Source organism: Scyliorhinus canicula, chromosome 14, assembly GCF_902713615.1.
Source record: "Scyliorhinus canicula chromosome 14, sScyCan1.1, whole genome shotgun sequence".
NCBI lineage: Eukaryota > Metazoa > Chordata > Chondrichthyes > Carcharhiniformes > Scyliorhinidae > Scyliorhinus > Scyliorhinus canicula.
This window is the reverse complement of record NC_052159.1, coordinates 82,042,149-82,067,358: the sequence shown is the minus strand read 5'-3', so window position 1 is coordinate 82,067,358 and position 25,210 is coordinate 82,042,149. Positions and strand designations below refer to the sequence as shown.

At 54.2% G+C, this 25,210-nt stretch overlaps 1 protein-coding gene across 4 annotated transcripts in view; it reads left to right on the top strand.

Moving 5' to 3' along the window:
- ccdc90b (coiled-coil domain containing 90B) overlaps positions 1–25,210 on the top strand; it is a 44,079-nt gene that overhangs the window by 7,586 nt on the left and 11,283 nt on the right. For 2 of the 4 annotated variants that reach the window (XM_038818533.1, XM_038818532.1), the window contains exons 3-4: positions 2,213–2,316; positions 9,339–9,440. In XM_038818533.1, coding sequence (XP_038674461.1) covers positions 2,213–2,316; positions 9,339–9,440 — 206 coding nt within the window. The remainder of the gene's footprint in view (positions 1–2,212; positions 2,317–9,338; positions 9,441–25,210) is intronic. The other 2 variants (XM_038818534.1, XM_038818535.1) reach the window with 2 other exon arrangements.

Sequence of the window (25,210 nt, the reverse complement as noted above, 5' to 3'; positions counted from 1 at the left end):
AGATAGCCTCAAGAATGCTTGGCTGTGCTCCAAGAATAGATATACAATATAGACAATGTTGAAATAGCCTGCAGGAAAATAACTTTGTTTGATTGACATCTTTATTACCATGTAATAATCTGATCTTTCTTTCAGGGTTTTTTTTCAATGTCTGTGTGTTTATTTACATGTGATTAAAGAGATGTGAAGTGGCTAATGAATGTTTGACATTGATACCATGAATGACTGATTAATTGACTGCTTTATGAGAATGTATGGGAGCATTTCATTCCCCTTTCTTTCCAAAATAATTCCAAAGAGAATGTTAAATGGCTTTTCTTTTTGCTTCCTGATTCAAGTCTAGGGTTCCCCTGTGGTTCACAATTCTTCTAAGGTGCCATGAACCATGTCCACTAACAGGCTCAACTCTATCAAAATTGCAGGGGTGTTTGAAATGCCCACCTCTGCAGTTGAGCTGGCAAGGGCAGAATTGCTGCATATGAGCACCCAAACCATACCTTTATCCTACACTAGCAAAAATACAAGAATTGAGAATGGAGGTGGGAACCCAATAATTGGATCATGCCACTATTTTATAGGCCTCCCACCTCAGCCTGGCCCCACATAAATCAAGGCCTTAAATGTTTATCCAATCTGTGAATATTTGTGATATCTGTTACTTATGTTCTCGCACTAATTCCCATTGACCAGTTACCTCTTTGCTTGCTGTCATACATTGGCTGCCAGTTCCCAAACACTCAACGTTAACATTCTAATCCTTGTGTTCATGTTATCATTCACCCCTATCTCTATATGGCCCTTTGAGAACTTTGCATTCATTTTGGCCATCAAGCACATCTTTCACCCCATTATTAGCAGCTGTGCCTTCATCTGTTCATGTGTTGAGCTCTGGAGTTTCCTCCCTAAACCTCTCTGCTTCTTGAGATCTTTTTATTCTGTTACACCTTTGACTAAGCTTATGGTAACCTGCCCTAAGGTCTCTTCCTTTGCTTTAATGTGAGTTTTTGTCCGAACTTAAGCTCCTGTGAACATCTTTGGATATTTTACTAAATGTGAATTGTGTGCTTTGAACCCAGTATCTACATTAACAAATTGTAATTCAAAACAATAAAGCTAAAGATATGGGCTTAGCGGGATGGAAAATTTGGCAAACCAGCAAAAGGTCCATCAACTTTGGCCATGGTCTTTACCAACATCCACCAGGACACGCCTCCATCCAAGTATGACTCATCAATCCTGTTTCACACCCAACCCATGTGATTTGCTGGTCTGTCCTCCCCAAGGGGCTGGTTTAGCTCACTCAGCTAAATCGCTGGCTTTTAAAGAAGATGAAGCAGGCCAGCAGCACGGTTCGATTCCCGTACCAGCCTCCCCGGACAGGCCCCGGAATGTGGCGATTAGGGGCTTTTCACAGTAACTTCATTGAAGCCTACTCGTGACAATAAGCGATTTTCATTTTAATTTCAAGTATCTTGAGAGGCTCTTGTCTGTGGGTTCTTTGAGTCTAAGAACCTGCTGAAGCTGAAATACAATTGGGAGTCTCGTGCTCTATCTGGATCATTATGCTGCTCCCAAGTTTAAAAGAAATGTTGTGGTAAATGTATTTGATCTCCTGTTTGTAGTGTCTGGCCAAGACAGTTGACAGTCGAGCAACTCTCATGGTTTATCTCTGGCATTCTATAACACGCTGTGACTAGCCCAGGACGTATGGCCACCTATCTTTCTCTTTCACAGCTCCTTGTTAAGGAATGATTAGCTTCCACTCTACAGCTATGTGCTACAAATAGGCCCTTGGTGTAATGTCTTATTAGTCCTGTCAGGTGGATGCTACGTGAAACTAAGGCACTAATTGATCAATAACTTCCTGGTGTCCTGATCAATTTTTATTCCTTAACCCACACCAATGAACCAATTATCTAATCATTATCACATTGCTGTTTGTGGAACCTTCCTGTGCACAAGTTGGCTGCTGCATTTCCTACACAACAACAGTGACTGTACATCAAAAGTTCTACATTGGCAGTAAAGCACTTTAGGACATCCTGAGATTTTGTAAGAAGCCGTATAAATGCAAGTCTGTTTTTTACCTGGTGACTACGTTCAGACCAGGAGCTTATGGTGAGAAGAATCTTAGGCAGCAAGAGAGAAATTAGGTGCATTAGAGAAGTCGTTTTAATAGTCTCTTTCTTTATTTTTAAATTTTTATGATCAGGTTTTCCGAAAGAGCAAGCAGAGGCTATAGTTACAATAATATCAAATTTAACCTGCACTAATATGGAGTCCACATACAGGGATATGGTCACTAAAGCACAGCAGGTAGGTACAGTTTTTGAGTGTGTACCAGGAACTGGCCTCTCAATGTTTTCTGATAATATTCAAAGGAATTCTGAACAATAATATCGGAACTGTTATAGTTAAATTTGCTTCTGAATATTTGAAGAAAGGAAAAGGAGTTATCTAAATTTGTTGAAAAAAATTTGATGAAAATGCACATTTTAACATAGTCGCAGTAAAACATTCCTGGAGCAAGAGTCGTGGAAATCGGCGGTTTAGATAACTAAACCACGTTGAGCTGCTCCTTTTTAGAAACTCCAATTCCGAGGCAGTAACTCTCTGTCTAATCTAATCTTTCCCTTTTTCCTGCTTTGTTTTTCCTTCGTACATTATCTTCAAAAGTATTTTTTGCATTTTTTTTTAAAATAATTTTTATTGGAATTTTTTACAGAAAATATAACAACAAGTATAGCCAAAAGCAGTAATATGCAATTAACAGCCCCATAACACCCACAATTCCCCCCATACCGTAACATCACATGTATCACATCCCCCCCCCCCCAAACAAGAGAACTTAACCATAAATTAAAATTAGATAAATCAAATTTAAATAAAATAAGCCAACATAATCAACGTCCCCACCCCCCCCCGGGTTGCTGCTGCTACTGTCCCAGTACCCTATCGTTGAGCCAGAAAGTCGAGGAAAGGTTGCCACCGTTTAAAGAACCCTTGCACCAATCCTCTCAGGGCGAATTTAACCTTCTCAAGCGTAATGAAACCCGCCATGTCATTGATCCAGGTCTCCACGCTTGGGGGCCTCGCGTCCTTCCACTGTAGCAAAATCCTTCGCCGGGCTACTAGGGATGCAAAGGCCAGCACACCGGCCTCTTTCGCCTCCTGCACTCCCGGCTCTACCCCAACCCCAAAGATCGCGAGTCCCCATCCTGGCTTGACCCTGGATCCCACCACCCTTGACACCGTCCTCGCCACCCCCCTTCCAGAACTCCTCCAATGCCGGGCATGCCCAGAACATATGGGCATGGTTCGCTGGACTCCCCGAGCACCTGACACACCTATCTTCACCCCCAAAGAACCTACTCATCCTCGTCCCAGTCATGTGGGCCCTATGCAGCACCTTGAATTGGATGAGGCTAAGCCGCGCACACGAGGAGGAAGAATTTACCCTCTCCAGGGCATCAGCCCATGTCCCGTCTTCGATCTGTTCCCCCAGTTCCCCCTCCCACTTCGTTTTCAGCTCCTCTACTGACACCTCTTCCACCTCCTGCATAAGCTTGTAGATATCGGATATCTTCCCCTCCCCGACCCAGACCCCCGAGAGCACCCTGTCACTCACCCCCTTCGCGGGGAGCGCAGGGAATCCCTCCACCTGCCGTCTAGCAAATGCCTTTACCTGCAGATATCTAAACATGTTTCCCGGCGGGAGCCCAAATTTCTCCTCCAACTCCCCCAGGCTCGCAAACCTTCCGTCGATAAACAGGTCCCTCAGCTGTCTAATGCCCGCTCTATACCATCCCCGAAATCCCCCATCCATGTTCCCCGGGATGAACCTATGGTTCCCCCTTAACGGAGCCTCCATAGAGCCCCCCACTTCTCCCCTATGTCGCCTCCACTGCCCCCAAATCTTGAGGGTAGCCGCCACCACCGGACTCGTGGTATACCTCGTGGGAGGGAGCGGCCACGGCGCCGTTACCAGGGCCCCCAGGCTTGTATCCCCACAGGACGCTCTCTCCATCCGTTTCCATGCTGCCCCCTCCCCCTCCATCACCCACTTACGCACCATCGACACGTTGGCCGCCCAGTAGTACCCCGAGAGGTTGGGCAACGCCAGCCCCCCCCCATCCCTACTCCGCTCCAAGAAGACCCTCTTCACCCTCGGGGTGCCATGCGCCCAAACAAATCCCATGATGCTGCTGGTCACCCTTTTAAAAAAGGCCCTAGGGATAAAGATGGGCAAGCACTGGAAGAGGAACAAGAACCTCGGGAGAACCGTCATTTTGACGGATTGCACTCTGCCCGCCAGCGATAGCGGCACCATGTCCCACCTTTTAAATTCCTCCTCCATCTGTTCCACTAGTCTGGTGAAGTTAAGCTTATGAAGAGCCCCCCAACTCCTGGCCACCTGCACCCCCAGGTACCTGAAACTCTTCACTGCCCTCCTGAAGGGGAGCCTCCCAATTCCCTCCTCCTGATCTCCCGGGTGCACTACAAATACCTCGCTCTTTCCTAAGTTCAGCTTATAGCCCGAGAAGCCCCCAAATTCCGCTAACAGTTCCATCACCCCCGGCATTCCCCCCTCTGGGTCCGCCACATATAACAGCAGGTCGTCCGCATACAGCGATACCCGGTGCTCCTCCCCCCCCCGCACCAGACCCCTCCACTTCCCTGACTCCCTCAACGCCATGGCCAGCGGTTCAATCGCCAGTGCAAAGAGCAGGGGGGACAGGGGACACCCCTGCCTGGTCCCACGATAAAGCCTAAAATACTCCGATCTCCTTCCATTTGTGACTACACTCGCCATCGGCGCCGCGTAAAGCAGCCTCACCCATTTGATGAATCCCTCCCCAAATCCAAACCTCTCCAGCACCTCCCATAGGTACCCCCACTCAACTCTATCAAACGCTTTCTCCGCATCCAGCGCCACCACTATCTCCGCCTCCCCCTCCACTGCCGGCATCATGATAACATTGAGCAGTCTCCGCACATTCGTGTTGAGCTGCCGCCCCTTGACAAACCCTGTCTGATCTTCATGAATTACCTCTGGCACACAATCCTCTATCCTGGTAGCCAGGATCTTCGCCAGCAACTTAGCGTCTACGTTAAGGAGTGAGATAGGCCTATATGATCCGCACTGCAAGGGGTCCTTATCCCGTTTTAGGATCAAAGAGATCAGTGCCCGCGACATCGTCGGGGGCAAAGCCCCCCCCTCCCACGCCTCATTGAAAGTTCGCACCAGCAGGGGACCCACCAGGTCCGCATATTTTTTGTAAAATTTTGCCGGGAACCCGTCCGGCCCCGGGGCCTTACCTGACTGCATTTGCCCGATCCCCCTGACTAGCTCCTCCAACTCTATCAGCGCCCCCAGCCCCTCAACCAGCCTCTCTTGAACCCTTGGGAAACATAGCCTGTTCATGAAGCTCTCCATCCCCTCTCTCCCCCTCGGAGGTTCCGACCGGTACAATCCCTCGTAAAAGTCCCTAAAGACCCCGTTTACTTCTGTCCCCTTCTGCACTACATTTCCACCCCCATCCTTCACTCCCCCAATTTCCCTAGCCACGTCTCGCCTACGGAGCTGATGCGCCAACATCCTGCTCGCCTTCTCTCCATACTCATATACCGCGCCCTGCGCCCTCCTCCACTGTGTCTCCGCCTTTCTGGTGGTCAACAAGTCAAAATTGGCCTGCAACCTGCGCCGTTCTCCCAGCAACCCTTCCTCCGGTGCCTCCGCATATCTCCTGTCCACCTCCAGAAGCTCTCCCACCAGTCTCTCCCTCTCCTTCCTCTCCCTCCTTTCCCTGTGGGCCCGGATGGAGATCAGCTCCCCCCGGATCACTGCTTTCAGAGCCTCCCAGACCATCCCCACCTGGACCTCCCCCGTATCATTGGTATCCAGATACCCCTCAATACTTCTCCGAACCCTCTTACACACCTCCTCCTCCGCCAGCATCCCTGCATACCCCTCAATGCTTCTCCGAACCCTCTTACACACCTCCTCCTCCGCCAGCATCCCTGCATCCAGGCGCCAGAGCGGGCGCTGGTCCCGTGCCTCCCCCATCTCCAGATCAATCCAGTGCGGGGCATGGTCCGAAATCGCTATGGCCGAATACTCGGCATCCTGCACCCTCGGGATCAACCCCCTGCTCAGGACAAAAAAGTCTATCCGGGAATAAACCCTATGGACGTGAGAGAAAAAGGAATACTCCCGCGCTCTCGGTCTCCCAAACCTCCAGGGATCCACCCCTCCCATCTGGTCCATGTATCCCCTCAGCACTTTGGCCGCCGCCGGTATCCTACCCGTCCTTGAACTGGACCGGTCCAGTGTGGGATCCAGCACTGTGTTAAAATCTCCCCCCATGATCAGGCCCCCTGCCTCCAGGTCCGGGATGCGGCCCAACAAGCGCCTCATGAAGCCAGCATCATCCCAATTCGGGGCATATACGTTCACCAGCACCACCTTCTCTCCCTGCAGCCTACCCCTCACCATGATATATCTGCCCTCCTTGTCCGACACCACCTCAGCCGCCTCAAACGCCACCCTCTTCCCCACTAGAATCGCCACCCCCCGGTTCTTTGCGTCCAATCCTGAATGATAAACCTGCCCCACCCACCCCTTCCTCAGACGGACCTGGTCCGCCACATTCAGGTGGGTCTCCTGGAGCATAGCCACATCCGCCTTCAACCCCCTTAGATGGGAGACCACCCTGGTTCTCTTAACCGGCCCGTTCAGCCCCCTCACGTTCCAGGTAATCAGCCGGATCAGAGGGCAACCCGCCCCCCTCCCCTGCCGACTAGCCATAGCTTGGCAGATGTTCGCCCCAGGCCAGCACACCCCGCTCGACCCGTTCCCCATGGCGATAGCGCCTCTCCTCTTCCCCCCCGGCCCTCATCGGCTCCTTCCTAGTCGTTCCAGCAGCAACTCGGTATCCCCCCCCACCCCCCTCCCCCCCCCCCCCCCAGGCTAGGACCCCTCCTAGCCGCGACGCACCCTCCATGGTACTTCCGTGAGTCAGCTGACTTCTGCTGACCCCGGCAGCTCCCGCCAAAACCTATCCCCTCCCGGCTTGGGGTCATCCCCCTCTTGCCACACCTCCTTGGCATTACTGCAGCGCGGGAAAAAAGACCCGTAGAGGCCCTGCCCCCATCGCAAGCTCCACCCCCCTGCCCCGCGGCGCGGGAGACCAGAGGAAAGCCCGCGCTTTCACACTGCCACACCCCACCCTTCTGACGCAGTTCCCCAAAATCCAGTTTCCCCTCAATCCCCAGCCCCGTACAGAAGAGAACATATAGAACACAAACCCCCAACATTCCCCACCTACCCCACAACCATACCCAACAGACAAACCTACCCGTAAACAGAGCAAAAAGAAAACCAGCCTACATAACACACATGTCGAAGTTGAAAAAGTTGAAACAGTTGGAACAAAACAGCTACAGCGGAAACAACGCCGGCCAAAGTGTGTTCCCAGGCCCTAGTTCAAGTCCAGCTTCTCCGCCTGTACAAAGGCCCACGCCTCCTCCGGGAACTCAAAGTAATGGTGCCGGTCCTTGTATGTCACCCACAGGCGCACAGGCTGCAACATTCCAAACCTGACCTGCTTAGCATGAAGCACCGCCTTCGTCCGGTTGAACCCAGCCCGCCGCTTAGCCACTTCCGCACTCCAGTCCTGGTACATCCTCACTACCGAATTCTCCCATTTACTGCTCTTCTCTTTCTTGGCCCAGCGCAGCACACACTCCCGGTCACTGAATCGGTGGAACCGCACCAGCACCGCCCTCGGGGGCTCATCTGCCTTGGGCCTCCTGGCCATCACTCTGTGTGCTCCCTCGAGCTCCAGGGGCAAATGGAAGGACCCTGCTCCCATCAACGAGCTCAACAACGTGGTCACATACGCCGGGAGATCCGACCCCTCCAGCCCCTCCGCCAGGCCCAGGATCCTCAGATTCTTTCGCCTCGTGCGAACGTCCAGCTCCTCCAAGCGGTCCTGCCACTTTTTATGAAGTGCCTCGTGCAACTCCACTTTCCCAACGAGGACCACGGCCTCCTCCTCTCTTTCAACGGCCTGCCACTGCAACTCCCGAATAGACTCCTCCTGTGACGCCTGGGTCCCAAGCAGCTTGGTCGTAGTTGCATTCATGGAGTCCAGCAGCTCAGCCTTCAGCTCCGCAAAACAACGTAGGAGCGAGGCTTGTTGCTCCTGCGCCCACTTCCACCAGTCCTCGGGTGTTGCTCCGGCCGCCATTTTGTTTTTCTTCCCCCGTTTTTTTGGGGGAGTTACTGCAGCCTTTTTCTTCTTCCCACTCCAGGTGAGCACCATATAGTGTGGGGCAAGTTCTTCCAGGCACCTTCCCCCACCGGGATGCGTAGAAACAGCTCCGTTTGGGGCCCTCGAAACGGCCCAAAAGTCCCTAAATAGCGGGAGCTGCCGAATGTGCGGCTTAGCTCCGCATAGCCGCAACCGGACGTATTTTTTGCATTTTAAGGTATAAAATTATCAGCAAGCAAACTCCACTTCTGACTTTATAACAAAAGAACGCGATTGATAAAACAGTTGAAGATGTTTGGCCCAAGGACAATGTCCTGAGGAAGATCTGCAGCAGTGCACTAGTACAACAATTGGCCACAAGCACTATTTTATTATATGTCAGGTGTGACTGAGCCACCACAAGATTACCCTATTGATCCCCATTAAGCTCTGTTTTGCTCGGAGTCATTGGTGCCATACTCAATTGAATGTTGCCATGGTATTGAAGGCTGCTTTAGATGCACCATTCCTCGGGTATTCCTTTCTGGCATCCATGTCTGGATCAAGGCTGTGGCTCGGTCTTGCGTGGTTTCCATGGCTATACTGATGTTCGGGAGAAGGTCACATCTTTCCACCTCCTCACCCACCAACAGGCCGATTTGAGAGTGAGAGTTGCCTGTAAATAAAAGCGAGTGGCAGAGGTGAGAAGGTGTGGGGGGGCAGGGCAATTTTCTTCAAGCCATCCAGAATGTAGAAACACTCTCTATTTCCCTTCTCTCCCAAAATGCAGTGTAAAGCTAATCGAAATAATCAAGGGAAAGGATATGTTGAATGAAGAGATTTTCTGTGATTCATTTTGACTCCACATTATATAATTTGCCAGTAAGTTTTTTTTTAAAACATGTGTTCCATTTTACAAAGTTAGAAAATCAATGTATTTTGAATACTGAGAGGGAAACTGACTTTTAACATTGACAGAGCTGACTAACATGTACAGGACAAAGCAGGGAACAATAACTGGGAGCCCTCGTGCAGCAGAATTTAAAAATTGTGTTTATGTCTTCGGACAACTGTTTCTTTCAGGAAATAATGATGCAGCAAATCATGGCCCACCTAGACTCGATAAGAAAGGACATGGTTATTCTGGAGAAAAGTGAATTTTCAAATCTGAGGATGGAAAATGAGGTATGACTCCAAACGACACTGCAATAACAGAAGTACCTAATGAAATTAGACGCTTAGGGGGCTAAATTGGGTAGCTTCTGAAACATGGACACAGTAATTGCAATGTGTGTTTAACCCACACCCATTCAGTGTAGTAAAGACAGCATGCTGACTCCTTACTGCTTGGTAGTTAGAAAGATTTCTGCGTGCAGTCTGCGCTAACTATGCTCTTCATTAACTGCACTCACCTGTAGGGGACCCACAAACCATAACATCCTCACATTACTTGAAGCTAGTTGCGGGGGGGGGGGGGGGGGGGGGGGAATGAACCACGACGAGTAGGTCATGCAGGAACTTACTCTGACTTGGGGAAACAGTGAAGAATTGTAGGTTCCAGGTTTTCTACCACTGCACTGGAGGCCTTGAATGGAGGAAGTGGAAAGCAGGAGATGATGTTCAATGTGGAAAAATATGAAGTGAAATGAGTAGGCTTCAATGAAGTTACTGTGAAAAGTCCCTAGTCGCCACATTCCGGCACCTGTCCGGGGAGGCTGGTACGGGAATCGAACCGTGCTGCTGGCCTGCTTGGTCTGCTTTAAAAGCCAGCGATTTAGCCCAGTGTGCTAAACCAGCCCCTTGTAGGAAGGAGACTGAGAAGAACACCGTTAAAAAGGCATATGGAAGATTTTCCTTTGTTAGTTGAGGAATTGAATATAAGAGCAAGGAAATTATGCAACAGCTGTTTATAAAACACCAGTTACACCACAACTAGAGCACTGCAACTAGAGTGCACATCGCTGCATTACAGGAAGAATGTGATTATACCAGAGAGGGTACAGGGGAGATTTATGACTCTGTTGTCTGGAATGGCGAATTTCTACTTGGAGCATAAATTGGAATTGTTTTAATTTAAAACATGAAAGTAACGGCGAGATTTAATTAGAATATATAAAATTATGAGGGATCTAGGTAGAGTGCGGACAGGAAAGAGTCACTTCCCTCAGCAGAGAGTTCAATAGCCAGGGGGCATAGATTTAAAGTAATTGGCAGAATGCTTAGGGGAGATGAAAAATTGTTTCACACAGAGGGTGGTGGGGGTCTTGAACTCACTGCCTGTAAGGATGATGGAGGCTGCATCCTTCATTGCGTTTATGAATTACTCGGATATGCACTTGAAGTGTCCTAAACTACAGAGCTACTAACCAAGAGCTTGATGGTAGGATACTGTTTTTTGTGACCCCCCCCCCCCCAATGGACCAAATGACCTCCTTCAAAATAAAAGTCTGTTTCTCATGTTCCTGTTCTTCCTCCTGATAGAATCATAAAGTTTTAGAGCATGGAAGGGAACTTTCAGCACATGCTGTCCCATCAAGCACCTAACTATTCTAATCCCATTTTGTCTTGGATCCCACATGCTCTTACATCTTCATCAGCCTCCCACCTGTTACCTTGTCAAAAGCCTTACTGAAGTCCATGTAGACTACATCAAACACACTACCCTCATCTACACACCTCATTACCACCTCAAAAAGTTCAATCAAATTTGTAAGACCTGATCTCCCTTTGACAAAACTATGATGACTATCCTTGTTTAATCCTCACCAAGTGGAGATTATTTCTGGCCCTCAGAATTTTTTTCCAGTAGTTTCCCTCAGTCCGAAGACTGCACTGGCGGTTTCAAGACGATGTTGGATTTCGTCATCCATGTCTGCTCACACCGAGAGGAAGTTGCTGCTGAGGTATGGGAAATGATCCACCTTGTCCAAGGGTTCACCGTAGATCTTGATGGTTGGGGGGCAGTCTTGTGTGGCAGGATTGAGCTGGTAGAGAACCTTTGTTTTCCGGATGTTTAGTCTGAGACCCACTCTCTCGTATGTCTCGATGAACGTGTGACGACGGTTTGTAGCTCGGCCTCTGAACATGCGCATACAAAGGCATCATCTGTGTACTGCAGCTCGATGACAGGTTGGGCTGGTCTTGGAGGTGTTGGAGGTTGAACAGTTTCCTGCTTGTTTGGTAGATTAGCTCCACTCCAGCGGGGAGCATTAGGGTGACTGGGTGGAATGTTGCTGTGAGGAAGATGGGAAGAGTGTTGGTGCGATGACGCAGCCCTGTTTGCACAAGTATCGTGTCTGATGGTTCTGTTGGTGAGGATCACACCTTGTATGTCATCATGGAGCAGGCGTAGAATGGTCATAAATTTCTGCTGGCAGCTGAATTTATGTATTTTAAATAAATTTAGAGTACTCAATTCTTTTTTCCAATTAAGGGGCAATTTAGTGTGGCCAATACACCTACCCTGCACACCTTTTTGGATTGAGGGGGTCACACCCACAGACACAGGGAGAATGTGCAAACTCCACATGGACAGTGACCCAGGGCGGGATCAAACCCGGGTCCTCAGCGCCGTGATGCAGCAGTGCTAACCACAGGCAACCGAATTTGAGGAGGATGTTACACAATCCCTCACGGTTGACAAAGTCAAAGGCCTTTGCGTATTGAAGAAGGCCATGTACAGGGGTTGATGTTGCTCCCTGCACTTTTCCTGGATTTGCCACGCACTTAAGATGATACCCATTGAGCATCTTGATGGGTGGAAGCCTCACTGAGAATTGGGAAGGAGCTCTTCAGCCACTGGGAGGAGGCAGTTGAGGAGTATTCTCAAGAATACCTTTCCCTTGGCGGAGACTAGGGAAATCCCTCTGTACTTTCCGCAATTGAACCTATCTCTTTTCCCAAAGATGGTCACAATTAACGAGTCTCCTAGATTATTCGGCACACTCTTTTCCAGACAAGGGTGATGAGGTTGTAGGCTCTTGTCAAGAGTATCTCTCCGCCGCATTTTAATACATCTGTGGAACTTCCATCTGCGCCAGAGGCCTTGTTCTTTTTCAGCTGTCAGATGGCCTTTTCGCCATCGTGTCAAATTTGGGTTGTGCTGAGATGGTTGCAGGTAAAGTGTTGCAGAATTGTGTCGAGGGCACTTTCGTCAAAGGCTGTGTCTTGGTTGAGGAGGTCTTCGAAGTGCTCTCTCCAGCGGGCATTGACTCTCTCTCTGTCTTTGAGTTTTTGGCTTTCAATGGGGTGGGCCGCTGGGCTGTCGGAACGTAGATGGTTTTGATTGCGCTGAAGAAGCCTTGCACACCGTGGTTGTCACAAGTTGCTGAATCGCCTATCCTCTTTCCAACTAAATGTATCCATCAAGCAATGCCAGTAAAACAGATTATCTGATCATTTATCTCATCATGCTACATTCCTGTCAATATGGAAAAGCTGCTTTTGTTGGGCTCAACATTCCGCAAGTGACTAGAACTCTAGTTTATTGTGAAATGTTTAGAATTGTGTGGCTGATGGATTGAAATCGGAGACCTCCAGTGGAAGAAGTAGAATACTGCGTGTCTTTTATCAAATATAATTTTCACCTGTTGCAGTTCTCACTGATCAACATTGATGCAACGTTTACAAGTTAATGTACAGTTATTGAAACAAAGAAAATAGGAGCAGGAGAAATCATTCAGCCCTTCAAGCCTGCTCCGCCATCCGAGGGGCAGCAGGGTGGCACAGTGGTTAGCATGCTGCCTCACAGGTCCAGGGACCTGGGTTCAATTCCGTCCTCTGGTGACTATCTGTGTGGAGTTTGCATTTCCTCCCCGTGTGTGCGTGGGCTTCCTCCGAGTGCTCCTGTTTCCTCCCACAGTCTAATGATGTGTAGGTTAGGTGGATTGGCCATGCTAAATTGCCCCTTATTATCCAAAAGGTTAGGTGGGGTTACGGGGATAGGGTGGAGACATGGGCTTAAGTAGGGTGCTCTTTCCAAGGGCCGGTGATGTGGCCTCCTTCACTGTAAATTCTAAGAGCACAATTCTCCCAAAGAATTTCTAAGTTAATTTGTGGAGCATTTTTCAGGGATTTTCCCGCTTCCCACCGCTATTCAATGACACTTTGTCACTTATTTTGGCCCTGGGAAGTTTATCACTGGTTTAGCCCACACTTAGAATTGTTTTAGCACTGGGGAGCTGAACTCCGAGATCGGGCCACCATTTTGAAAGTGTGCCCCGATTTCTAAGTGGGCTTGTGGGCCCACCCCCACACATGGGCAGTGTCATCCCCCACTCACATGGACACACCCCACGCCCCCCAAGTGAGGATGCCATGCTATGGGGTTCCAGGGGGATCCCTCCTCTTCAGACGCCCCCTGAGAGCACCCCCTCCCTTCTAGGGCCCCCACCAAACTGCCAGAGGCCCCTAAATCCTGCCGAGCACTCCCCCACCCTCCACACACACACTGCCCTCCACCCTCATTCCATGGGCATGGCCCCCTACCCCTTGGTAGTGGCACTCTGGCATCCTTGCACTGGCACCCAGGCAGTGTTCCTGCTGGCTTTGCAGTGACATCTGGGCACCTTGACAGTGCCACGGTGGCAGTGCCGAGGTGCCCATGTTCTAGGATGCTGCCCTGCATTTATCCTGACCACCCAGTAGTCTTAAATGGCTCGGGAGAGCCTTGGGTGTCGTTCCGCCTGGTCTACGGTTGTGTGGACCAGCACTGATCAGTGCCTGGCTGCAGCCTCCCGGTGGAGCCCGCAGAATCGAGGGAGGCTGGTGGATTCCACACGGGTAGGTTGTAAGTAGGTTTACGACCTACTTCTGCGAGCGTCACTTGGTCCTGCCCATTTGGGGCGGGGTTCTGACTCTGGCGTCTCGTGGGACTCCAGAGAAACCCGGGAGGCACGGAGCCTGTCAGGAGGCTCGCTGCAAGCCTCTCCCAGCATCCACTGGCCGCGTTGCACTCAAGTGAGAGCATAATGAAGCCAGAGGATCGCGCCCAATGATTCTATGATCATGGCTGATCATCCAAATCAGTAACCTGTTCCCTCTTTCTGCCCATATCCTTGGATCTCTTTAGGCCAAAAGTTATATTTAACTCCTTCTTGAAAACATACTATCTTCTGGAAAACTTTCTAAGTGCTGCGAGTTTCCAAGCCAGCAACTCTATTCAACGTTAATTGGTCCACTTCACAAGGCCTCGCGGGCTTCCCGCCCCAAATACCAGCTCGCCAGCTGATTCGCCGGTACTGCGCTCCCCCCCCCCCCCCCCCCACTAACAGGTTCGAGCAGCACTTAGGCTGCACCTGCTCAGCCAACCCCAGCCAGCTCGCAACAATGGTGCCGAGGAGACCAGCCCCAAGATTTGTGTGTGCTGACCTGGGCAGGTTCCTAGACACGGTGGAGGCCATGAGGGATGTCCTGTTTCCCCCGAGGGCCCCCGGAGGGTGAGCCACAAGACAGCCAGTGCTGCCTGGGATGAGGTGGTGGCAGCTGTCAGCTCGGGCAGTGACCAGGAGGACTGGCCTTCAGCATCGGAAGAAGATCAACACCGGACAGCCGGAGTGTAGGCACCAACGTATCCCCCCACCCTCCCCCACAACTGTGAGCCACGTGTGTGGCCAACGATATCCTCTCTGTATCCTTGCAGGAAAAGCTCTCCGATAATCAGAGAGAGGGCCCAGACTGGTGGTGGGGAGCCGGAACTCACCTCCTACGAGGAGCAGGCCCTGGAGGTATCCGGTGTCACCAAAGACAAGATGGTGACACATGGGGAGGTCAGCGGACATTGCAGAGGTTCCACCTGGAGGACATGTCAAACATGAGTTGTTAATGATTACTGACTGACCCATTCTTCCCACTGACCGGTCCTCCAGCCGACAGTGCCGGCCCATCCCTGGACGGCACCCTCTCCTGACTCCGAAGATAACACCTTGGAGGGGAACTCCAATGATGCCGCTGTGGTCACAGCACAGCTGTCATCCCCACCCTCCACCAGCGCAGATACACGCACCTCAGTGGGACATGCTTGTGGACAGGTTTCTGGGGCACAATCTGGTGAGCACCACGCTGCTGCTGATGTACATCTGCTGGAGGAAGGAACCTCCAGGCAAGACAGCAGTCGATCGTCTGCTGGATCTCAGGACCCACCTGGACCCCAGCCTGATGTTGCGCCCCTGGCACAGAGTTTCCTGGAGCTGATGGAGGTGTTAGTGAGCAGCTGGGACATTCAGAGGGAGATGTCAGTGTCACTCCAGCAGATCCATGGCCAATTGGAGGAGTCCCACAGGCAATGGGCGCAGGTGATGGCGCCGGCAATGAGTGGCACTGAGGCAAACGCTGCCAGCATGGCGACAGCAGGGGAGAGCCTGGTGCATGACGTCAGCACCATGAGTGAAGGTGTCCAAGGTGTTGCTCAGTTGGTGACTGCCATGGCGGAAGGTCTGGACAGAATGTCTGCCATACTGGGGGATATCACCCAGTACCAGGCCGACCTTGATGGGATTCTGTGGGACATGTCCCGCCATCCTCTGGGAATGGATGAGTTTCTGAGCTTGTCCCAGTCGCAGGTGGGCATGGCTGAGGCACTGCAGAGTTTAGCCCAATCTCTGGAGGATGTGTCCCAGTCTCGGGGGCATCGCCGAGGGCGTTGACATGATGGTGCAGACTATCGGGATCTACCAGGGCTGGCAGAGTCAGATGATGCAGGGACAGCCAGGGCCCCAACCAGCTGCCCTTCCATCCCAAGATGAACCAAAGTGCCCTATGGGCACCGGCCTGGAGGAGGTGGGGCTGGGTGCCAACCCTGGCCAGTCCCATGGGGCGGCAACAGTGGCCACCAGCTCTCCTGAGTTCCACCTCTCTGATGAGGCTGTGTCTTGGGTTCAGCACACCAGACAGGGCGGCGCGGCTGTGTATGTGCTGCCGACAAGTGGGCCGGGATCTCCGGCCCCAGAGGACTCCCGCTAGGGGCATCAAAGGCCATGGGACGAGGTAAGTTGGTGGCTGCCCCCACCTCAGATGTGCATCCTGGGGAAACGCCAAGATGCAGTGGTAGATCTAGAAGGGCCAAGCACATTGAAGATCACCTGAGGGCACCAGGTTAGGTTGGGTGGCACTATCGAGAATTGGGTTTTGTTCAAAACATTAAACAACTTTTTGCACAAACATTATGATGCCTCTGTCACTTCCGCAAAGCAGGATGACCCCCGGTCCCTTTGCCTGTGTCTCCAGGCGACCCCCCTCCCCATGGCATCAACGCACCTTCCGGCCTTGTTCGTGTCCCAGGACCTGTGCCCCATCCCCTGGGTGTTCGGATGTTGGCTGCTGCATGCGTGGTGCTGACCCCCACAAAGTGTCCAGGCATCAAGGTTTGATTGGAGTGCTAGGCAATGACTGCCATGTGCTACATGGCCCGCAGAGCTACAGAACCCACTTGGCAAGTGTCAAGTGCTCATTTAACCACAATTGCCAGTTCCCTATTAGTGATTGCCTTCAGCCATGCAGCCAGAGGCCTCAGCAGATGGTGTGGGTTGTGGGTGATTGGTGGGGCAGATGGACCTGGGATCCAAGGGTTGGCAAGGTGATAACGCAGGCATTTTTCCCTCCCATGGGGTCCCACCCCAGCTGAGAATCCCCCACCCCCTGCTGGGTAGTGGGTTGGCAAGGCCAGCACCCCCGTGCTCTTTGCCTGTGATTAAAGCTGTCTACTTCCCTCCTCGGCTCGCCACAGAAGCCCTTCCGTCAGGTTCACGTTTTTAAGAGTAGTACCGATCGGTGCCACCCTGAGCACTTGCTGAGGCGGCTAGTGAATGACAGGAGGCCGTTGGTTAACGGGTGGCTCACGTTAATTGCATGGAAATCGGCCATAAGTGATGGTACGCCACACTATGGCGAAATTCCGAATTCGCCTATGGGAGCATCGCAAACTGTTTGCCGCCTGACGCGGTTCCCGTTTTTGGCCTCCCGATATTCACCGGCCACGTTAAACTTGAGCGCGAGCATAACGCGGTAAGATCGCACCCACAATGTGGCCTCAACTGCTCCCTGTGGTAGCAAATTTCATAAGCTCTGGGTGAAGAAATTTCTCCTCCCCTCAATCCTAAAAGGTTTACCCCGTATCCTTAGACTATGACAGCTGGTTGTAGACATCCTCATCATTGGGAACATTCTTCCTGCTTCTACCCTGTCTAGTCCTGTTAGAATTTTAAAGTTTCTATGAGATCCCCCCCTCATTCATCTAAACTCCAGCAAATATAATCCTAACCAACTAAATCTCTCCTCGTCCGTCAATTTTGCCATCCCAGGAATCAGACTTGTAAACCTTCTCTGCACTCCCTCTACCAAGAGCATTCTACCTCCAACAGGGAGACCAAAACGGCGCACAATATCCCAGGTGAGGCTTCACCAAGGCCCTGTATAATTGCAACAAGACATTTTGCTCCTGTACTCAAATCCTGTTACTATGAAGGCCAACATACCATTTGCCTCCTTTACTGCCTGCTGTACCTGTATGGTTGTCTTCAGCAACTGGTGTACGAAGACACCAATTACACATTCCCCTAACTTAATTTATAGCCATTCCCCTCTCTTAATTTATAGCCAATCAGATAATAGAATTTACAGTGCAGAAAGAGGCCATTCGGCCCATCGAGTCTGCACCGGCTCTTGGAAAGAGCACCCTATCCAAGGCCAACACCTCCACCCTATCCTCATAACCCAGTAATCCCACCCAACACTAAGGGCAATTTTGGACACTAAGGACAATTTATCATGGCCAATCCACCTAACCTGCACATCTTTGGACTGCCTTCCTATTTTTTTTGCTACCAAAGTGGTAACCTCACATTTATCCACATTATACTGTATCTGCCATGCATTTGCCCACTCACTTAACTTGTCCTTAACACACTGAAGAATCTCTGCATTCTCCTCACAACTCATACTCCCACCCAGCTTTGTCATCTGCAAATTTGGAGTTACTACATTTAGTTCCCTCATCTAAACCATTAATATATGTTGTGAATAGTTGGGTTCCTGGCACCGATCCCTGCAGTATGCCACTCGATACTACCTGCCATTTTGAAAAATACCCGGTTATTCCTACACTTTGTTTCCTGTCTGTTAATCAGTTTTCTATCTCTGTCCACTACCCCCGATCCCATGCAATTTAATTTTACACATTTATCTCTTATTTGGGACTTTGTTGAAAGCCTTCTGAAAGCCAAAATAAACCACATCCACTGACTCCCCCTCAACAACTCTCCTAGTTACATCCTCAAAGAATTCCAGTAGATTTGTTAAGTATGATTTCCCTTTTGTAAATCTATGCTGACTGTCCGAATCTACCACCATTTCCCAAGTGTTCTGCTATGGACTCTAGCATCTTCCCCATCACCAACATCAGGCTGACTGGTCTATAATCCCCTGTTTTCTCTTTACCTCCCGTTTTAAATAGTGGGGTTACAATAGCTACCCTCCAATCTGGAGGAACTGTTCCAGAGACTATAGGGAGGGAGGCAAAAAGTGGATAACTATAGGCGAATTAGCCCAACGTCGATTGTTGGAATCAATTATTAAGGAAATAATGCAGCACATGTGGAAAATCATAATCTAATCCAGCAGGGGCATCTTGACAAATGCATGAATAGGATGGGAATAGAGGGATACGGACCCCGGAAGTGTAGAAGATTTTAGTTTAGACGGGCAGCATGGTCGGCGCAGGCTTAGAGGGCCGAAGGGCCTGTTCCTGTGCTGCACTTTTCTTTGTTCGTTGTTCTTTGAGTCAGCATGGCTTCATGCAGGGAAAATCGCAGAGCGGGTCATCATCATTCTCCATGGCCTGCAATAGACACGCTTCCATCGGCGACCATATGAGCCCAGCCCGTTGTGCCACAGGTGGATCTGCAATGGCGGGATGGTGTGCATGCGGGTGGGTGGGTGGGGGGGGGTGAGGGTGTCGGTGGTGGGTGGGTGGGGAGGATGAGGGTGTTGGTGGTGGGTGGGTGGGGAGGATGAGGGTGTGGTGGTGGGTGGGTGGGGGGGTGAGGGTGTCGGTGGTGGGTGGGTGGGGGGTTGAGGGTGTCGGGGTGGGTGGGGGGTTGAGGGTGTCGGGGTGGGTGGGGGGTTGAGGGTGTCGGTGGTGGGTGGGTGGGGGGGTGAGGGTGTCGGTGGTGGGTGGGTGGGGGGTTGAGGGTGTCGGTGGTGGGTGGGTGGGAAGTTGAGGGTGTCGGTGGTGGGTGGGTGGGGGTTGAGGGTGTCGGTGGTGGGTGGGTGGGGGGTTGAGGGTGTCGGGGGTGGGTGGGGGGTTGAGGGTGTCGGGGGTGGGTGGGTGGGGGGTTGAGGGTGTCGGTGGTGGGTGGGTGGGGGGTTGAGGGTGTCGGTGGTGGGTGGGTGGGGGGTTGAGGGTGTCGGTGGTGGGTGGGGGGGGGGTTGGGGGTGCCGGTGGTGGGTGGGTGGGGGGTTGAGTGTGTCGGTGGTGGGTGGGTGGGGGGTTGAGGGTGTCCGGGTGGTGGGTGGGTGGGGGGTTGAGGGTGTCGGTGGTGGGTGGGTGGGGGGTTGAGGGTGTCGGTGGTGGGTGGGGGTGGGGGGTTTGAGGGGTGTCGGGGGTGGGTGGTGGGGGGTGAGGGTGTCGGGGGGGTGGGTTGGGGGGGGGTTGAGGGTGTCGGGGGGTGGGTGGGGGGTGGGGTGTTGAGGTGTCGGGGGGTGAGTGGGTGGGGGGTTGAGAGGGTGGTCCGGGGGCGTGGGGGTTGCGGTGTCGGGGGTGGGTGGGGGGTTGAGGGGTGTGGGGTGGGTGGGTGGGGGGGTGAGGGTGTCGGTGGTGGGGGGTGGGGGTATGAGGATGTGTCCGGTGGTGGGTGGGGGGTTGAGGGTGGCGGTGGTGGGGGGAGGGCTTGAGGGTGTCGGTGGTGGGTGGGTGGGGGGTTGAGGGTGTCGGTGGTGGGTGGGTGGGGGGTTGAGGGTGTCGGGGGTGGGTGGATGGGGGGTTGAGGGTGTCGTGGGGGGTTGAGGGTGCCGGTGGTGGGTGGGTGGGGGGTTGAGGGTGCCGGTGGTGGGTGGGTGGGGGGGTGAGTGTGTCGGTGGTGGGTGGGTGGGGGGTTGAGTGTGTCGGTGGTGGGTGGGTGGGGGGTTGAGTGTGTCGGTGGTGGGTGGGTGGGGGGTTGAGGGTGTCGGTGGTGGGTGGGTGGGGGGTTGAGGGTGTCGGTGGTGGGTGGGTGGGGGGTTGAGGGTGTCGGTGGTGGGTGGGTGGGGGGTTGAGGGTGTCGGTGGTGGGTGGGTGGGGGGTTGAGGGTGTCGGGGGTGGGGGGTTGAGGGTGTCGGGGGTGGGTGGGGGGTTGAGGGTGTCGGTGGTGGGTGGGTGGGGGGTTGAGGGTGTCGGGGGTGGGTGGGGGGTTGAGGGTGTCGGGGGTGGGTGGATGGGGGGTTGAGGGTGTCGTGGGGGGTTGAGGGTGTCGGGGGTGGGTGGGTTGGGGGTTGAGGGTGTTGGTGGGGGGTGAGGGTGGTGGGGGGTTGAGGGTGTTGGTGGGGGGTGAGGGTGGTGGGGGGTTGAGGGTGTTGGTGGGTGGAGGTGAGGGTGGCCGGCTGGTGCCGTGGTGTGCGGTCTGTGCCCATACTCAGCGATTACCATGCCCCCCCCTAGTTTGTGAACCAGGCGGCTATCAGCCTGTCCCGTGCCCGCTGGCCCATCCGGTAATGATGGGCAGCCTCCTGTTGCTCGTTCTGGGTGAGTGTGCTTAACACTCGATTTGGGTGTTGAGGGTGTCGGTGGTGGGTGGGTGGGGGGTTGAGGGTGTCGGTGGTGGGTGGGTGGGGGGTTGAGGGTGCCGGTGGTGGGTGGGTGGGTGGGGGGTTGAGGGTGCCGGTGGTGGGTGGGTGGGGGGTTGAGGGTGCCGGTGGTGGGTGGGTGGGGGGTTGAGTGTGTCGGGGGTGGGTGGGTGGGGGGTTGAGGGTGTCGGGGGTGGGTGGGTGGGGGGTTGAGGGTGTCGGGGGTGGGTGGGTGGGGGGTTGAGGGTGTCGGGGGTGGGGGGTTGAGGGTGTCGGGGGTGGGTGGGGGGTTGAGGGTGTCGGTGGTGGGTGGGTGGGGGGTTGAGGGTGTCGGTGGTGGGTGGGTGGGGGGTTGAGGGTGTCGGTGGTGGGTGGGTGGGGGGTTGAGGGTGTCGGTGGTGGGTGGGGGGGGGGTTTGAGGGTGTCGGTGGTGGGTGGGTGGGGGGTTGAGGGTGTCGGTGGTGGGTGGGTGGGGGGTTGAGGGTGTCGGTGGTTGGTGGGTGGGGGGTTGAGGGTGTCGGTGGTGGGTGGGTGGGGGGTTGAGGGTGTCGGGGGTGGGTGGGGGGTTGAGGGTGTCGGTGGTGGGTGGGTGGGGGGTTGAGGGTGTCGGGGGTGGGTGGATGGGGGGTTGAGGGTGTCGTGGGGGGTTGAGGTTGCCGGTGGTGGGTGGGTGGGGGGTTGAGGGTGCCGGTGGTGGGTGCGTGGGGGGTTGAGTGTGTCGGTGGGGGGTTGAGGGTGTCGGTGGTGGGTGGGTGGGGGGGTTGAGGGTGTCGGGGGTGGGTGGGTGGGGGGTTGAGGGTGTCGGGGGTGGGTGGGTGGGGGGTTGAGAGTGTCGGGGGTGGGGGGTTGAGGGTGTCGGGGGTGGGTGGGGGTTGAGGGTGTCGGGGGTGGGTGGGGGGTTGAGGGTGTCGGGGGTGGGGGGTTGAGGGTGTCGGGTGTGGGTGGGGGTTGAGGGTGTCGGTGGTGGGTGGGTGGGGGGTTGAGGGTGTCGGTGGTGGGTGGGTGGGGGGTTGAGGGTGTCGGGGGTGGGTGGGTGGGGGGTTGAGGGTGTCGGTGGTGGGTGGGTGGGGGGTTGAGGGTGTCGGTGGTGGGTGGGTGGGGGGTTGAGGGTGTCGGTGGTGGGTGGGTGGGGGGTTGAGGGTGTCGGGGGTGGGTGGATGGGGGGTTGAGGGTGTCGTGGGGGGTTGAGGGTGTCGGGGGTGGGTGGGTTGGGGGTTGAGGGTGAGGGTGGTGGGGGGTTGAGGGTGTTGGTGGGGGGTGAGGGTGGTGGGGGGTTGAGGGTGTTGGTGGGTGGAGGTGAGGGTGGCCGGCTGGTGCCGTGGTGTGCGGTCTGTGCCCATACTCAGCGATTACCATGCCCCCCCCCTAGTTTGTGAACCAGGCGGCTATCAGCCTGTCCCGTGCCCGCTGGCCCATCCGGTAATGATGGGCAGCCTCCTGTTGCTCGTTCTGGGTGAGTGTGCTTAACACTCGATTTGGGACTGTTTCGTTACTTAGCTCTGGAGTCGCCAGGTATCATTAAGATACCGCCACAAGTTTCAAGGTCAAGTTCAAAGAAATAAAACCATACACCAATTAGTAAGTTCAAACAAATGAGTTTATTATAATCTACTCATGCACACGCTAAGATGACTAAACTATTCCTACCACTAAATAAACCAATACTTATCTTAAAGGGAACTGCCGGATCAGGGGACAAGGCCTCTTGCTCTGCACTGGTCCGCAGACTTCAGGTTGGTACGGGTTAAAAAGGGGTCAGGAGTGTCTATCTCTGGTAGCGATCGTTGTGAGACACTTACTTGCTGGCGGCTGCTGTCCCAAACCTCTCCTCTCTCTCGGTCAAGGTCTTCTTTGGTAAAAGGCTGGTCGAGAGGGCTGGTCCAGAGAGGAGGGCTGGTCAAGAAGAACAAACTGAGTTTGGGACCTGTCTTTTATAGGTCCTAGTGCTTCGTGCCCTTTTGGGTGGAACCCTCTACCTGCTGGGAATCGATTGGGATTTGTTTGAATCCCCCCAATACTGAGGCTGTTCCTCGGCTACTGGGCGGGCCTTCAGGTGCTTTGTTTTCGAACCCCGCTGGTGCCGGGGTGTCTGGTTTCCCATACACTGTTGCAATCACTTCCCTATTTGTGTCCATTGTCCCTGGGATCGTTCCATTACTATGTTAACTATCCCGGAGATTGCCTCATTAGTGTGCAGAATGTTCGTTTCGGTGCTGTCTGCTCTCTTCGCAGACAGAATACATATTGGCTTGGTGCAGCCTGCTGGTGCTGCAAACATTGTCCATTTTAACCTGCAAGCTTTGCGTTCCTCCATTTTGTATTGAGGGAATGGCCAACTTCGGTGGCTACACTCCCGCCCATGTCCAGACCATCTGTCCTGACCATTGCCCCCATCCTCCTCACCTGGGGAGGACTGCGCCTCATCTTGCTGCTCCTCCCCTTCCCCCTACTCTGCCTGCGGCACATCGCTCCTCTGCTGGGCTATGTTGTGCAGGACGCAGCAGACCACAATGATGGGGCCGACCCTATCTGGTGGGTACTGGAGGGCCCCTCCAGAGCGGTCCAGGCACCTGGAACGCATTTTTAGCAGGCCAAAGCACCTCTCTATCACACCCCTGGTCGCTGCATGGGCATCGTTGTAGCTGTTCTCCGCGTCACTCTGTGACCTCCGTATAGGGTATTGGGTAACCCCTGTCACCCAGCAACCAGCCCCTCAGCCGGGGTTCGCATACCTCGAACATGCTGGGGATGTAAGACTGCGCCAATATGTATGAGTCATGTACACTTCCCGGGTATCGGGCACAGACGTGCAGGATCATCATACGGTGGTCGCAGACCACCTGAATGTTCATGGAATAGGTCCTCCTCCTATTGGTGAACACGGCCCTGTTATCTGCAGGTGGCCGCACTGCGATGTGCATCCCATCGATCCCTGGACCATGGGAAATCCGGACACGGCAGCGAAGCCCGCTGCCCGGGCATCCTGGCTGGCCTGATCCATAGGGATCTGGATGTAGATGTCCGCAATGGCATATAGGGCGCCTGTCACTGCTCGGATGCGCCGGTGCACCGATGCCTGTGAGATGCTGGACAGGTCCCCACTCGGCGCATGGAATTACCCCGTGGCATAAATGTTCAGGGCCACCGTAACCTTGACGGACACGGGGAGAGGGTGTCCTTCCCCAGTGCCAGGTGTGCCATCAGGTGGCAGATGTGTGCCACGGTTTCCCGGCTCATCCGGAGTCTCCTCCTGCATGCCCGGTCAGGAGGTCCTGGTACGACGAGCGGGGCCGATACACACGGGGCCTCCTCAGCCGTCTCCGCCGCTGTGGTGCCAGATCCTCCTCCTCCTGTCGGGCGGGCGGCCCTCCAGCCTTGGCAGCTGCCACCTGCCCCTCTGCGGCACGCTCCTCTTCGGCAGCCTGCGCCACCTCTCTGGCACACTCCTCCTCCTCCTCTTCCCCAGGGCAACATGTAGAAGTGCGGCTGCCGCCATGGCGACCAACATCGCTGGCTGATCAGCAAACATAACGGCCTGCAGGGGTGCGAACAATGAATGCCATCATTGCCCGTAATCATGTCCCCCCCACCCCACCCGCAGCCAGGTGCCATGGGCTGCATGGGCGCGACTGTTGGAGGCTGGCACTTGGCCAGGCGGATGACCTCCCTCGTCCTCTCCCCTCACCCCGGCACTCGCTCCCCGGCAATTGTCCCCTCCTCCCTCCCCGCACTCACACTCCCGCCCCCTCCCTGGTACTCGCCCCCCCCCCCTTCCCCGGCACTCGAACTCGCGCGCCCACCCCCCGGCACTCGCCCTCTCACCCTGGCACTCGCGCCCCTCCCTCACCCCGGCACTCGCGCACCCCTCACTCCGGCACTCGCACCCCCTCCTCACCCCGGCACTCTCCTCACCCCGGCACTCGCACCCTCACTCCGGCACTCCACTGCGCCACCGCCCCCCCCCCCCCCCCCACACACACACAGACTGCGGCCACGCCGTCACCTCCTGCTGCCACCCCACGCCGTGACCTATCTGCGTGCTGTCCGGTGTGAACCATCAGCACTGGTTGATGCCGTTATATAAGGTGGTTCAATTTACGCCAGCGTGACCCATGGTCACATCTGCGGGACTTCAGTTCATCCGGCCGGGAGAATTCGGACAGCCCCGGGGTCCATGGCGTCGGCCAGACCCCCGCCATTCT